The sequence below is a fragment of the Phascolarctos cinereus genome, unplaced genomic scaffold (assembly GCF_003287225.1).
Source record: "Phascolarctos cinereus isolate Bilbo 61053 unplaced genomic scaffold, phaCin_HiC Scaffold_3;HRSCAF=262, whole genome shotgun sequence".
Taxonomy (NCBI): Eukaryota; Metazoa; Chordata; class Mammalia; order Diprotodontia; family Phascolarctidae; genus Phascolarctos; species Phascolarctos cinereus.
The window spans coordinates 97,033,011-97,048,691 of record NW_027555736.1 but is presented as its reverse complement, the minus strand read 5'-3'; the positions used below and the strand labels follow the sequence as shown (position 1 = coordinate 97,048,691).

Below are 15,681 nucleotides of genomic sequence, written 5' to 3'. Positions count from 1 at the left end.
AGGCTGATCTTATATTTAGACATGGTTGTCACTGTGTATAGAGGGCAAAGTCTTTCCTAATATGGCTCCAGCCTACCCTTTCCAGACTTATTTTGCATTACTCTTCTTCCAAAGTCTGGCCTTTTTGCTGTTAACTGAACTAAAAAACATTCACTCTTCAGTCTCTAAGCCTTTAAAAAGGCATTCCCCCATGTCTGAAACATACTTACCTCTGATTCCCAGTATCTCTAGCTTCCTTTAATACATCTCATGTGTCACTCCTATAGGAAGTATTTCCATACCTTGAGCTGTTGGGACTCTGTCTCCCTCCCTGAATTATCTTGTGTCTACTTCTCAGTGAGCATATTGCATCCCCTAGTAGAAGACAAACTTCCTGAAGACAGGAACTGTTTTGTTACCATCTTCATATCTCTAACACAGCACCCAGCCAATTGACTCACTTGTAGTAGGTGCTTATTAAATGTTTATTATATTATTGAATTGGAGCCATCTGTGGACAGGTCTTGTAGTTATTCAATAGATATTAAATGATAACAGTTGGGAGACAAAGCAAATGGGAATTTGGAAGTCTCCTTTTTCCTGGATGAACAAGGAAGCAATAGCCTCTGAGGGCCTGGTATTCTAGGTTGTCATTCAATAATATTTCATTGATATTTAATAAGAATCTTCAGGGTACACAACCACCCTATGCCCTTCATTTCCCAAATACATCAGTTCAAAACTCCCTCCCCCCCCCTCCTGGAAACTTGCCTTGATTTTCTAGATCCCTTGTTTATGTATTCTTTCTGCATGATAGTATTCATTATTGCTTCCAAAGTGTTCCAAACTCTTGTATTTGGGCACATGTGGCTATCTCCTCAGTTAAACTATGAAAACCCTAAGGGCAGAGTCCACATCATTAATTTCCTCAGTATCCCTCTCAAGTATTCAAGACTGTGCATGTATATAGTAAATGCTCAGTCAGTGATGTTAACTGATGAATTCCTGACAGTCAACATTTACATATGAAGTGCTTACTATGAGACAGGCTAAGGGACAAAATGAAAGGTAAAAACATGGTTCCTGACCTCAAGGAGCTCACATTCTAATGGGGGAGTCAACATGCAAATAATTATAAACATGCTAGATATAAATTTCATGTAAGTGGGAGGCAGTCTCATAGTTGATGTACTAAGTAGGAGGAAGAAGAGAGAAAAGAGAGGGAGACCTGGGAAGGCCTCTTACAAAACGGGATTTGAACTGAGACTTGAAGGAGGCTAGGGAAGTGAGGAAGTGAAGGTCATAGGGCAGGGATTTCCAGTCATAGGGCAGTGAAAAGGTATGGAACTGGGAGGTGGAGTATATAGTGTAAGGAACTATATGAAGGCTAGTGTCACTGGAAATAAATTAGATACTAAAGAATAATAAGCCTGGAAAGGTTGGGAGGGGACAGGTTGTGAAGGTGTTTAAAAGTCAAACAAAGGATTGCATATTTGATCTTGAAGGTAATAGGGAGCCAATGGAGTTTATTGAGTAGGGAGTGACATGGTCAAGCCCATACTCTAGGAAAATCATTTGAGCAACTGGAAGATAGAGTAGGAAGAGATTTAAAGCAAGGAGAACAGCTGAGAAGCTATTATAATAGTCCAGGCTAGAGGTGATCAAAGCCTGAACAAGGGTGGTTACCATGTGAGTGGAGAGAAGGACCTGAAAGACGTTTATGTGAAGGTAGAAATGACAAGACTTGGCAACAGATTGGATGTGTGGGGTGTATGTGAATGAGGAGGCGAGGATGACACCCTAGGTTACTGATCTGCATGACTGGAAAGATGGTAGTTCCCTTGGCAAGTTCAGAAAAGGAAAGGATTTAGAGGTGGGAAGATAATGATATTTTGGAAGTATTGAGTTTTAAATATCTATGAAATATCTAATTAGGATGCCCATGAGAGAACTGGAGTTCAGGAAAGAGTCTAGTACTCAATATATAGACCTGAGAATGGAAATGATAGTTGAATCTATGGGAACTGATGAGATCTTCAAGTGAGATAGTATATAGAGGAACAGAGAAGAGGACTCAGGCCAGACTTTTAGGGGGACACTCATGGAGGATATAAGTATGAATGCTGGTTCTATTCTTCATTGCCTATGGGACCTTGGGGCTAGAACTTTATTTACTGAGCTATTTAGCTATCTAAAGAAAGTCAAAAGGCAGCCTCTACTCCCAAGGAACTCAGTCTAATGCAAACAACTATGTAGAAACAACCAAATGCAAGATGGACTGGAGATAATCAACAGAAGGAAGACACTAGAATTAAGGGGACTCAGGAAAGGCTTCTCATAGAAGATGGTATCTATGTCACAAGTCTAGGTTGACTGGAAGGTGGTGGTATCCTAGACAGTAATTGGAAAGTTAGGTAAAGGAGAGGCTAGAATGAAGGGGCTAGACTAGGAAATTTCTAAGGTCACTTACAACTCTAAATCTTTTCAGTAGTTGGCCCTAGCTGGCTCAGTTAATGAAATGAAGCAGGTATGTCCTTTTCCATTTACCCTTAGGTATGGCCCATGGGTAGAGAACCAAACTATCCTTCCTAGCAAAGGTCAATCCTAGAGGTACTTAAGGGGCAGGTAAGGGGCCTTCTAACCATACTAGAATACCAGAGGTAAGAGCATAAACCATAAGACAATATAGAGATTAGCCAATGTTCTGAGTTAAGAGAAGGAATCTTATTAGAGAGCACCATACCTGCTTAAGGGTAGGACCAAAAAGGCACAAATTAATATTGTATCCCCAGAAACCTAAACCGTAGGTCCTTTGGCAGTAGCCATGCCTCCCCATCCCTCTGAATGAACCACAGCTGCTACTGTAGGCAGCAACAAACTTTATGGCGATTTGTCTTTCCTCGTCACTAAAATATATAATCTAGATGTATAGGCCAGGAGAAACTATCTTCCTTTCAATTCCAAGGCTGTGCATTCTCTTTATGAAGGAACTCACTGACCCTACTTTCCTTTTTGACAGTCTTTCTAGCATGTAGACCAAATCCCTGTAAGAATGGAGGTATCTGCAGAAGGAATCGGCGGAGATCCAAGTTTACATGTAGCTGTCCCAAAGGATTCAGAGGAAAATTATGTGAAATAGGTATGATCATTTCCTACATCCAAGACCAAGAGAGCCAAACACCATTCTTGGGAAGCAGCCAGTATGTCTCATTGGTGTCTGAGTTTACTTAAAATGTGACCCATTTTAGGTCTTGGAATTCCTTGCAATGTCTGCATCTGCTATTTCTACCTTTTTAGAATAGAAATCGCAAGTGTGATTGACTTCTGATTTGATCAGTTCTGTGTAGAGACCGAACTTAACCAGACTTGAATGTGATCTTCACCATGTTCACGTAATTATTACTTTGGGCCACTAGGGCTCCAGTCATCCTGAACTCATTCGTGGCCAGTTCTCCACATATTACAGCTGTATGTTCTAAACCTTGGAGGGAGGATTGGAAATTCAACCCATCTACTTTCTGAGACATTGTCATTGGCACTCAGGGTAGCAAAAATTCATAGGAGAAAAATTACTCTGTTGCCACCAGCTGCCTGGCAAATACCCAGCCCCTTCCTCAGGTGAGGGATGAAGGCATGACTGTTTTCCTATACTTGTCTTTTTTCTTGGAGGTCCCGAAGACTGTTATGAAGGCAATGGCTTCAACTACCGAGGGAAAGTCAGCAAGACAATTGACCACAACACTTGTCTTCACTGGAACTCTCACCTTCTCTTAGATGAGACTTATAACACATTTATGGAGGATGCCAAGGTCCATGGTATTGGTGAACACAACTATTGCAGGTAAAAGAGGTTTTATCATTTGTCTCTATGATTAAGAGGTCTTACTCTTCTCTACCCTCTTATTCTTATAGTGAATAGCAGCTGGGCCTAGATTCAGGAAAACCTGAGGTCAAATTTGGTCTGAGACACTAACTGTGTGATCTTGGGCCAACCCCTTAGCTTCTATTTGCCTCAGTTTCTTCAACTGTCAAATGAGAACAATAATAGCACCTACTACACAGGGTTACTGTTAAAAATCAAAAGAGACAAAGTATTTAGTAAAGAGCCTGGCACATAGTAGGTATTATATAAATGCTTATTATTATTATTATTCTACCCCTTTTTAATTTCCTGTAGCATGTTTGTAGGAACTCTCAGAAAGAGAGTAGAAATCATGGGGGTGAGGTAGACATATTTCAGCTCCTCCTGCTGGATGAAAAGGGAGAGAGATTGTGAGCCCCTTTCAACAGCCTAGCCTCCTTTTCTCCATCCCCTAATATAAGGGTCTTCTAGCAGAGGTGGGATGATGATACCTGAGGGATTCTGGAGAGGGATTTATGCACTGGATTAGGAGTCTGGATTATTTCTATGGTCATCCTCCAATTCTAAGATTCTAGTAACTAAAATAGGAACTAGGCAGATCTGGTCTTGTTCAAAGGGTTCTTTGACCAGTTCCTATTAGGATGCATTCTTTTTAGGAATCCAGATGGTGACAAAAGTCCTTGGTGCTTCACTCAACTGGACAAGAAAACAGTGATTTGGGAGTCCTGTGATGTCACCTCTTGCTCAACCTCAGGTAAGGCTGGTGGAAGTCTGAATGCATAGACATTTAGTTATGTGTGTATATACATATACATATATACATATATAATATCAAGGTTCATAGACCGTTATAGCAGGAAGAGATCTTAGTGATTGTCTCTTCCAGTTGCATTTTCCCCTCATTAAAGGTCTTTAATCAAAGACTGGATTCCAAGGATCATAGAATCACCAAACCTCAAAGTTAGAAGGATAGGAGTAATGGATTAATTTTTTAAAATTCTTGTTACTTCAAAATTTTTTTTTAAAACCTTATCATTTTAAAGGTATAAGAAAAAAAGTCTCTTGAGACAATCTAGGCAATCAAGCAGCAATCACTTAATAAGTGCTTACTATGTGTTAGGCACAGTACTGGCACTGGGAATACAAAGAAAGGTGAAAGCTTAATATGTGAAGGGAGAGAGACAGACAAGAGACAGAGAAAGAAGAAGAACAGAGAATAAGAAAAAAGAGGAGCAGGAAGAGAAGGAGGAAGAGCAGGAAGAGGAGGAGGAAGGAGGAGGAGCAGAAAGAGAAGGAGGAAGAGAAGGAGGAGGAGCAAAAGGAAGAGGAAGAGGAGAAAGAGAAGAGGGAGGAAGAAGAGAAGGAGGAGAAGGAAGAGGAGGAAAAGGAGAAGGAGAAGGAAGATGAGAATGAAGAGGAAGAGGAGGAGGAAGAGAAGGAGGAGAAGAAAGAGGAGGAGGAACAAAAGGAAGAGGAAGAGGAGGAAGAGAAGAGGGAGGAAGAAGAGAAGGAGGAGAAGGAAGAGGAGGAAAAGGAGAAGAAGGAGAAGGAAGATGAGAATGAAGAGGAAGAGGAGGAGGAAGAGAAGGAGGAGAAGAAAGAGGAGGAGGAACAAAAGGAAGAGGAAGAGGAGGAAGAGAAGAGGGAGGAAGAAGAAAAGGAGGAGAAGGAAGAGGAGGAAAAGGAGAAGAAGGAGAAGGAAAAGAAGCCAACTCGGCCAAGGATATGTGTAAATCAACTACAATTATCCTCAGGTGACTAGTAGATGCCCCATAAAGCTACTCACTGCAGCACAGTGGTGTCATTCTGCCAGCTCTTCCTCTCTGCAGATAACAAATTAGCATCAGCACACTTACTCAACAGAAGTGCAGCAGAACACTTATGGATAACAGAGTAGCTATGGTCAACAAAGCAAAAAAGTGGCTATGAATAGCAGCTCTTCCCTGACCAGTAACCCTACTCCCAATCCCCCTCCATTCCCTGCCTCCCCAAACCCAGTCTAGATCCTAGATCTGAGCTATAAGTCAACAGAGTAGCAGCTACTGGCAGCAGAGTACATTCCGTAGCATTGTCCCAGTGCTACACTGGATCCGTACTGGTTGATGTCATACCCTGAATTCTTCTTGGGGGAAAAAAGATAGGACTGGCAGAGGGCAAGCAGTTGTGATGCTATTCAGATTCTGTCTTTGCTTTGTTGCCACAGACATCTTCGAGTTCCCATGGAGGCCCACCGAGCTCATCACTTCGAGTCAAATGTTCAGCACCTGTGGGTTGCCAGAGATAAATGCAAAATTCAAAAGGATCTATGGGGGTTTCAAGAGCACTCCAGGCAAACACCCCTGGCAGGCATCTCTCCAAGTGTCTCTGCCACTTACTATCTCAACAGCCAATGGGCACTTGTGTGGGGGCACACTGATTGAGCCCTGTTGGGTCCTCACTGCTGCACACTGTGTAATGTAAGTTTGAGATGTGGGAATGGTCACCTTTCCATAGCCAAAAACCTACAAGGGGTCCAGGGTCTTGAACTTTACCTGCCGTGGTCATGGGCAAGCAACTTAATTTCTATAAGCCTCAGTTTCCTCATCTATAAAGTGGGGGAAATGATGCTTGTATTTTGTACCTCACAGTGTTGTAAGGAAGATGCTCTGTTAACCATAAAACACTATGGAAACGTTATCATTCAGCAACAGATTCATGGCTTCTTGACACAGGTTTCTTCTCCAAGAAAAGATTCCTTATTGAGGCATATTGTCCTTGTTTGATGGTTTTTAAAACACTTTGCATTAGTTACATCCTTTTGTTCTGTTCTGCTGGGCAGAATCCTTAATAGCCACTGAAGACACAACTTAGGAAAGAGATCTTCCAAAGCCACTGTAGAAAAACAGTCCAATCCCCATATCCTGGCATTATTCTAATCAAAGCTCCAAGACTAATCAGTCCCCACCTTATACATTGAGTCCTTTTACATTACTTACTTGAGCCAGAATTATAAAAATCTCTCTCCAAAAGGAGGTTTTCCTTTCCCAAAAGGAAGCCATCCCAATTCTGGAATTTGATAAGTTCATGATCAAGACTACTCCAGGCAAATGCCCCTGGCAGGCATCTCTCCAAGTGTCTCTGCCACTTACTGTCTCAACACCCAGTGGGCACTTGTGTGGGGGTACACTGATTGAGCCCTGTTGGGTTGGTCTGTCCTATCCATACACAGTTGCCAGTGTAATAAAATTTGATGGTGGCCCTTCTACCCAAGAATTGTCGACCCTTTGCAGAAAGCCCCTGTTATTAACTGCATGTGTGTTACCTGGGAATAGAGCAGTTTATCACCTGTTGGGGGACTCTTTTATCAAATCAATTAGCCCCTACCTTGTAAATCCCTAAGGATGATGGCAAATTTTAATAATGGAGGAGAATCTAGGAAAGAAAGAGAAAGTTCTGAAGAGTGGCTCATGGGAAAAGAAGGAGAAGGCTATGGGTCTCAAAACTAGAGGGAGGTAAAGGATTGGGTGGGGAGAATGGCACCAAGGACAAGTTTAGTTGGTTGGGAATGCCAGTACACTGAGACATTGCTCCACTCAGGAATACACAAACAAAGCTACAAAAATCCTCCAACTCAGATACATGGGAGGCAGCATGATACACTGGATGAAGCATGGAGTCTGGAGCAAAAGAACTGAGTCTGAATCCTAGTTTTGCCACTTATTCCCCATGTAACCTTAGGCAGTGATTCAACCTCTGTAGGCCTTCATTTCTTCAACTGTAAAACAGAAGGACTAGACTTTATGACCAAGGTTACATCCATCTCCAAATTCTATTATCCTAAAGTGGTGTGGTAAATACTCAAAAGATTCAGTGATATTGAGTCTTTTTATGACATTCCAAGAATTCAGTGCACCCTGCCCTTGCAAGGCAAGGGAGAATCACAATCTAGTAATGTCTTTCACTGGAACTAGGTTGCCTATCAGTGAGTTAACAAGCATTAGCAACTGCTACGCCCCAGGTTCTGTGCTAAGTCCTGGGGATACAAAGAAAGACAAAAAACAAAACAAAACCCAACCCCTGAGCTCAAGGAGCTCGAAGTCTTATGAGGGAGACAACATACAAAATTTAGACAAAATAAGTTGGAGATAATCTACAATGGAAAGGCATTAGCATTCAGGAAGGACTGGGAAAAACTTCTTGTAAGGGACTTGAAGGAAGCTAGGTATGCCAGGACGCAGAGATGAGGAGGGAGAAAATTCCAGGCATGGGAGTTCAATGAAAATGCCTGGAGTTGAGAGATGTTCAGAATAGCAAAGAGGCCGGTGTCACTGTATTGCAAAGTATGGGGGTTGGAGGGAGGTAAAAGGGGGAAGAGTAAAGTGTCAGAACACAAGAAAGGTAGGGTAGGGCTAGATTATGAGGGGCTTTGAATGTCAACCAGAGGATTTTATATTTGATCCTGGAGGTGATAGGGAGCCATTGGAGTTTATTGAATTGGAGGGGTAGGGGAAGGGGAGGTGGCAGATCTGAGCTTTAGAACGATCAGTTTGACAGCTGAATGGAGGATGGAGTGGAGTGAGGAGAAACTTGTGGCAGACAGATTAGCAAGCTGTTGAAGTAGTCAAGGTACAGGTGATGAGGGCCTGGACCAGAGTGGTGGGAGTGATAGAGGAGAGATGAGGGCATATATGAGAGCTTTCAGGAAGGTAGACTCCATGACGGTCTAACTGAGCTGTCAATGAGCATCAGACTAACTGGAAATGCAGGCTATGACCATCAACTAAAGTTTTGAAACCTGGCCTGACAACTCGGTTCAGTGGTAACACCGATGGAATTAGGAGGAAGAAGCAGTCTATTGCCCATAAATGTTTCTGGGAGCCAATTAGTATAAAATTCTAATATATAACGTTGTCTTGGGCCTCCTAAACAATTTGCCTAACCTTGTCTGGGTTTTCCAAATAACAAATGTTATATATAACATATATAAATAATAAATATTTCACCTTCTATCCTCTTTCTAATTTTGCTCTCACAGGTTAAAAGCCAAAGAAGTAAGGGTTGTTCTTGGTAAACAAGACTTGATTAAGTCTGAACCCCATGAGCAGAAATTTAAGGTGGAGAAGATATTTGCCTACCCAGATTACCAAGATGATGATGAAATTCCCTATAATGATATTGGCAAGTGTCTTTTATTATGGGTCATTCCTGGGCATATTTTCCTGGGTGCTTAGATCTAGAAGATTCTAGAAGCCTCTTACCAACTGTAAACATTATAAAGCCAATAAATTTCTATTCCACATTTATTCCACATTTTTTAGTTCTTAGGGAACCTTTATAAAATGATGCCCATGTTCTTAAGGGTTTCTTTTTTTTTGAGGCGGGGGGATGTGGATTTAGCCCACGATTTTATTGTTTTAAGCAACTTCCAGTGAAGAAGCAACCTGCATCAATGCAGATCAATCCCTGGGAGATGTAGATCTTTACCCATCCATGAATTTATTTACTCTGCTTTATGCAGAATGAAAAAGAGTGATACGGTGTTCTTACTCACTGGTCATTACCCCCAAAAACAGATCCTACCCTCCCATGGGCACTGGCTGCAATCTTGAGGTGATCTGATCTGGGGACCAGGAAACGAGGCAGAATTTTCCCAGTGGCACCTGAGCAGCAGCTGAAGTTAGTTTAAATTTTAACTGCCCTGAGGTACCACACCAGGTGTCCTCACTTCATTCTATAGGGGAGGTTGGGAGCTTACTCAGGTGCCGGGTACAGGAGAGGGGAATGTTGGAGGATAAAGATACATTGATTGTATTGGAGATAAACCTCAGAATTAGCTATCACAGTGAGAATAGGGTGCAGCCAGTCTTCCCACCTACCATTCAGTTGATTGCAGGGTAAAATTTGTCTTTGGGCGTGAACTCTCAGTACTGTGCTCTGGAACTCTCTGAAACTTTAGACCTCAGGTGATCTGAAATTAACCTATGCTAAAGTGGTAATGACTTACACGAATTTAAAGTGTTTCCCAGGAAGATTAAATTTTAACAAATCAAATTATTCGACTAAACAAATAATACCAGCACTAAGATATTTCAGGTCTCAAACAAATAGGTGGAAAAATATATGAAAAGCATTATATCTTGAGGACTTTTTAAAATCAAATTGAGTACTTTTTAAAATCAAATTGTATGTTCAATCATCTGCTAAACAAGGGTTTCCCTGACACTTATGATTCTACACACTTGCATAGTGTAATTGTGAAAAGGATATTGAACTTAGAAACAGCAGAGACCGAGGTTTGAATTCTGTCAAATTATCACTTACCCTCTCTGAGTGACTATAAAATGGTATGAAAATATGAGTTGTAAGAATCAAATGAGATAATGTCTCTATTTCATATCATAAAACACTGTAGCAAGGTCCATATTATTCCTCAGAAGTCATCAATAAACATATAAATGAAGCAGCTCTGTGCTCCTTAGGATTGACTATAGGCAGACATGGACATTCAGATATTTCTACCCCATCTCTTCCCTAAAAGGCTGAAATGAACAAATCTCTGAGCAACAAGGTTCCATAGCAGCTTATCATTTCTTCCTTTCTTTGTTGTTTAGCTTTGCTCAAATTAAAGCCAGTGAATGGCCACTGTGCTCTGGAATCTAAGTATGTAAAGACAGCGTGCATAGCTGAGGTACCATTTCCTTCTCAGACAGAATGCTACATTTCTGGATGGGGAGTTACATCAACAGGTAAGGTCCTCAATGAATAAACGCTATTTCTACCTGCTAAGTCCACATGCCCCCAGTTCAATTAAACAAGTATTCTCATGGACAAAACGTTAAGCCTTGGAGATAGAATCCCTCCTCCAAAAATTGAAATGAAAATATTAATACTCAAAGAGGTTGTTAGTTTTCAAACAAACAATTTCTCTCTTCTGCCCAGACTTAGTCTATGTTTCAAAATGAGGGCACTGTTCTCATGGTACTGTGGATCATCTGTTTTCCAGAACAAAGGGGTCTGGAGTATTATTTCAGTTATTTGACACGAACTAAAAATTGGATTGTTTTCAAACATAGCTTTTATTTTAGGAATATAGTGAAAATTGATTTCCTGCCTCTCTTCTCCCCCTCCATCTCTTCCTTATTTAACCAAAATGGAAACAAGTTTAAATGGATCAATGAATAACAATAAAACATATGTATAATTTGCAGGTTAACCGCTATGATTGACCAAGAGGGAGTTCTATTTAACTGACTTAATGGTTAATTCAGTGCTAACCAGAAAACTGTTTTTGTTTCATAAATATTTCTCAATTAAAAAAAAAAAACTTTCCTGCCTTATTACATTCAGGGCTATAAGTTGCAGAGAGCCAGATTTTAGCTCAAGGTAAGAGACGACTTCCTAACATTTTTTGTTGTTGTGTAGTCATTTCAATTGTGCCCAACTCTTCCTTACTCCATTTGGGTTCTTAGGAGAGATACTGGAATGGTTTACCATTTCCTTCTCCAGCTCATTTTACAGATGAGGAAGCTGAGGCAAACAAGGTTAAGTGACTTGTTCAAGGTCACACAGCTAGTAAGTGTCTGAGGTCGGATTTGGACTCATGAAGATGAGTCTTCCTGACTCCAGGCCTCCTGTTCTATCCACCTTGCCACTTAGCTATCCACATACCATTTAAAGTTATGCAAAAGTAAGATTAGGAAAGGAGTGGGTTCTCTCTTACTGAAGGTCTTTAAACAAAGACTGGATAACCACTTGTTGGATATTTTTGCAAAGGGAATTTTCTGCCAGCTCATAGACTTGACCTAGCTATGTCTGAAATGTTGTCGTTCTGAAATTTTGTGGAGGTGGAAGGTATAGGTTATAGGTCTGTATTTACCCAAGGATACGTTAGAAGGCTTGTTGGTTTTTAACAGGCTCCTCGTATCTTCCTGTGTTAATGCTGTTTAACTTTCTTCTAAAAGTAGGAAACGAAACCATCTGTTTTCTAAACCTCAAACTACTATGTGGCAAGGAACTGTGTTATTTTAACTTGTATCAACAAATATTCTTTAAATGAAAAAGTGAATGGGTAATATACAATTCTAGTTTGCCAGAGTCTGGTTAAATGTTATTACAGTATAATGGGTGAAAAATTAGCCTATAAGGCAGTTAGGTGGAATAGTGGTTAGGATGAAGGGCCTAGAGTCAAGAAAACCTGAGTTCAAATTCAGTCTCAAATTCAGTAACTAGCTGTGGGACCCTGGGTAAGTCACTTAACTTCTAATTGTCTCAGTTTCCTCAAATGTTAGATGAGGATAATCGTAGTACCTACCTCCCAGGGTGTTGTTGCAAGGAGCAAATGAAATAATATTTGTAAAGCACTTAGCATCGTGCCTAGAACATAGCATGTGCTTAATAAATGCTTATTTCCTTCTTTTCTTCCTTCCCCCTTCCTTAGAATCAGGAAACCCACATTCTTGTGTGTTACTTAGGGTTAATGATTTGGAACATTCTAAATGTCAGTTTCCTAATCTACAAAAATGAACGGATGGTATACAAAATGTGGACCAACTGACACTGGGTTATAAACTACCTGAAAATTTTAGCAAAATAAATCAGTGTCTTATTAGCTAGTATGCAACAGTGAGTGGTCCAATAGGGCCCAATATGCCTGCCACTGAGCATCAGATGTCATGCTAAACAGACTTGGATCAATTAATAATTATAACTGAAGCTGAATGTAATTAAGTATATAATTAAGTTCACACAAATTTTTGATCATACGGCCCACTATTAAAAAAAAACTTGGATGCCACTGCACTAGTAATTAATGAAAGAGCATTTATTAAGTGTCTACTATGTTCTAGGCAGGGCAGCTAGGTGTAGGAAGACTTACCTTCACGAGTTCAAATTTGGCCTTACATACTTACTAGCTTTGTGACTCTGGACAAGTCACTTAACCTGTTTGCCTCAGTTTCCTCATCTGTAAAATGAGCTGGAGAAGGAAATGGCAAACCACTCTGGTCTCTTGCCCAACAAAACCCCAGATAGGGTCACAAAGAGTCAGACATGACTGAAATGACTGAACAACAACAAATGTTCCAGGCAAAAAGAAGCAACAAATGGTTCCTTCCTCAAGAAGCTCACAACCTAATGAACTAGATGATCTCCAAGGTACCATTCAGCTGTGTGATGCCGTGTCTAAATGAGCCTTTACTACAATGTAGTTGAAATATGCAATATTTCAATAGCGATACAAATTTATTTGACCTCGCCAAATCATAAAATTTTAATTAATAACAATAATAACAATAGTAAATAATATTTATAGAGCCCTCTAAGTTTTGCTAAGTGCTCTGTAAATATTTTCTTGGCAACCTTAAGAAAATAACAAATGTTGGAGAGTCTATGGGAAAACAGGCACATTAATGTACTGTTGAAATGGTTCAACCATTCTGAAAAGCAATTTGGACTCATGTCCCAAAAGTCACTAATTTGTGCATACCCTCTGACCCAGCTGTTTGCCTATTAGTAGTATCAAAACCCAATGAGATAAAAGAAAGAGGAAAAGAACCTGCATGAACAAAAAAAAAATTTAGAACAACTTTGTGTGGGTAGATGGGGTGCAGGAAGAAAGGGGTGATGATAAAGAACTGGAAACCTAGTGGGTGTCCATGAATTGGGAACGGCTGAACAAATCATAGAATATTAATGAAATGGAATACCAATATGCTGGGAAAATGATTGAAAGGATGGTTTCAGAGAAACCTGGGAAGACCTGTATGACAATGCAGAGTGAAGTGAGCAGAACCTAGAAAACAATTCATACAACATTGTGAAGACAAACAACTTTTAAGACTTAAGAATTCTGATTAGTGCAATAACCAACCACAATTCTAGAGAGCCAGTGATGAAGCATGCTACCCACCTCCTGACAGATGATGAACTCAGAGTATGGAATAAGACATATTTATATATTTTTAATGTGACCAATGCCAGATCTTGTTTTGCTTGACTAAGTATATTTGTCACAAGAGTTCTGGTTTTCTTTCTTACCTGGATGGGGGGGGGCAGAATAAATTTTTGTTAAATGAAGAAAATTTTTTATTTAATTTTTTAGCTTAAGAAGAGCCCTTAAAAACCATCTAATCTAGTTCTCTTGTTTTATAGATGAAAAAATTGAAGCCTAGAGAGGTGAAATGATTTGTCCAAAGTCACATAGATAGCAAATGGCAGTCAGATACTGAACCTAAGTGTTCTAATTTCATATTCAGCATCCTTTCCACATCATCTTTCTGAATATGATTGATCTCAACAATGATTATTTGGCACTTTTTATCCAGAGACTGGTTAATACAAGCCAATGAAAATGTGAACTGGTTTCCATATTTTGACAAGAAAATTATGACTCTGGAAAGTTGATAATCTGATTTATTTGAGGGGCAGTGGTGAGTGGAGCTATTTTTCTTGAGGAGAGTTTCATGAATAAAGTGTTTGACTAGGAATCAGGAAGACCTAAATCCAAATTCTGCCTCTGTGTGACTTTGGACAAGCCCTCTGTCAGTCCCAGGCGATTAATTCCCTAAGACTTATCTACTAAGTAATAGAGGGTTTGCTTTCTGCCTTACACTGGAGGGAGTTTCTGGACTACTGAAATTACAGATTCTTGAAATATTAACATATTGACTTAGCTTGATAGCATGTCTAATAGCCTCCAGAAGTCTTGCTGATTCTTAGAAAATTCTCCCTTCATACCTAAATTTTGTGACTTCTCCCAATAACCCTAATAGTAGTAAGATTCTCCATGTTTCATCAAAAACGATATTTGTCCTTTATTTTCATGTAGGAAAAGCATCTCGTCATCTCCTGGATGCTAAAGTCCAACTGATCTCCAAATCTCGTTGTAATGCTCCAAACCAGTATGACAATTTGATCGATGACACCATGATTTGTGCAGGCAGACAGGGGATGGACTCCTGCCAAGTATGTCACATTTCATTGATCTAATTTAGTTGGGAGGGATTGGAAGGGTGTAGTACTATAGGTAGAACTATACACAAACCACTCCAGTATCTTTGCCAAGAAAATTCCAAATGGGGTCACATAGAGTTGGGCATGACTGAAACAACTGAACAACAACAGATACAATGAATTCCATAAAACCCTTGCATTGAGGGAGAGGATAGTGATTATCCTCATAGGTTAAGCGTGTCGTTTCAGTTTATAATCTTTGTGTTTCAAGAACATTTGAACACTTTCAAGAATCATTTGAACAATAGTATGTCAGAATCCATGTAATGGCCAAGTTATGGAACAAACAAGCAATACTGCTTGGAGTTAATGACACTTTTTATGTCACTGTTATAAGTCCCATGAAAATCCACAGGTCTCAGTGTATACCAAGCCCTGGGCTGAGAGTAAGAGGGATACTAATATATTATGTGACCATAACCATAATCTGTCCTCCTAAATCACAGTTTCTCCCTATGTACAATGAAGGGGTTGGACTAGATTATATCTAAATAGTAATGGAAAGTTTGCAAAGCACTTTAGGTACAATATTTGTGGCAGAATTTGAACTGAGCACTACCTAATTCCAAGCCCAGCAACCTATTTTATTAAAGCACATTACCTTTTAATATTCTATGACTCTAATCTGCCCTGACAATTATTGTTTGCATATGTATGGGTAGCTAATTTTGAATTATCTGTGCTCAGAATCACTTCTAATTGCCACATTCCCTGAACAGGAGTAGAGGGAAATGAGGCTTCATTAATAAGACTACACTGTGACTCAAGGAAAGGGCAACGGTCAGTGGAATTCATGTTTAAAAAAAAAATAAAAGGACCTGGGAGTCACATATATAAAATTAGCCTATAAA

General features: G+C 40.0%; 1 protein-coding gene across 1 annotated transcript in view; it reads left to right on the top strand.

Annotated features, from left to right (window-relative positions):
- The window catches only part of HABP2 (hyaluronan binding protein 2), a 56,690-nt gene that overhangs the window by 38,000 nt on the left and 3,009 nt on the right, over nucleotides 1-15,681 (top strand). The window contains exons 6-12 of the mRNA XM_020988087.2: nucleotides 2,999-3,118; nucleotides 3,649-3,820; nucleotides 4,498-4,595; nucleotides 6,045-6,297; nucleotides 8,856-8,998; nucleotides 10,432-10,566; nucleotides 14,646-14,782. Of these exons, the coding sequence (XP_020843746.1) occupies nucleotides 2,999-3,118; nucleotides 3,649-3,820; nucleotides 4,498-4,595; nucleotides 6,045-6,297; nucleotides 8,856-8,998; nucleotides 10,432-10,566; nucleotides 14,646-14,782 (1,058 nt within the window). The remainder of the gene's footprint in view (nucleotides 1-2,998; nucleotides 3,119-3,648; nucleotides 3,821-4,497; nucleotides 4,596-6,044; nucleotides 6,298-8,855; nucleotides 8,999-10,431; nucleotides 10,567-14,645; nucleotides 14,783-15,681) is intronic.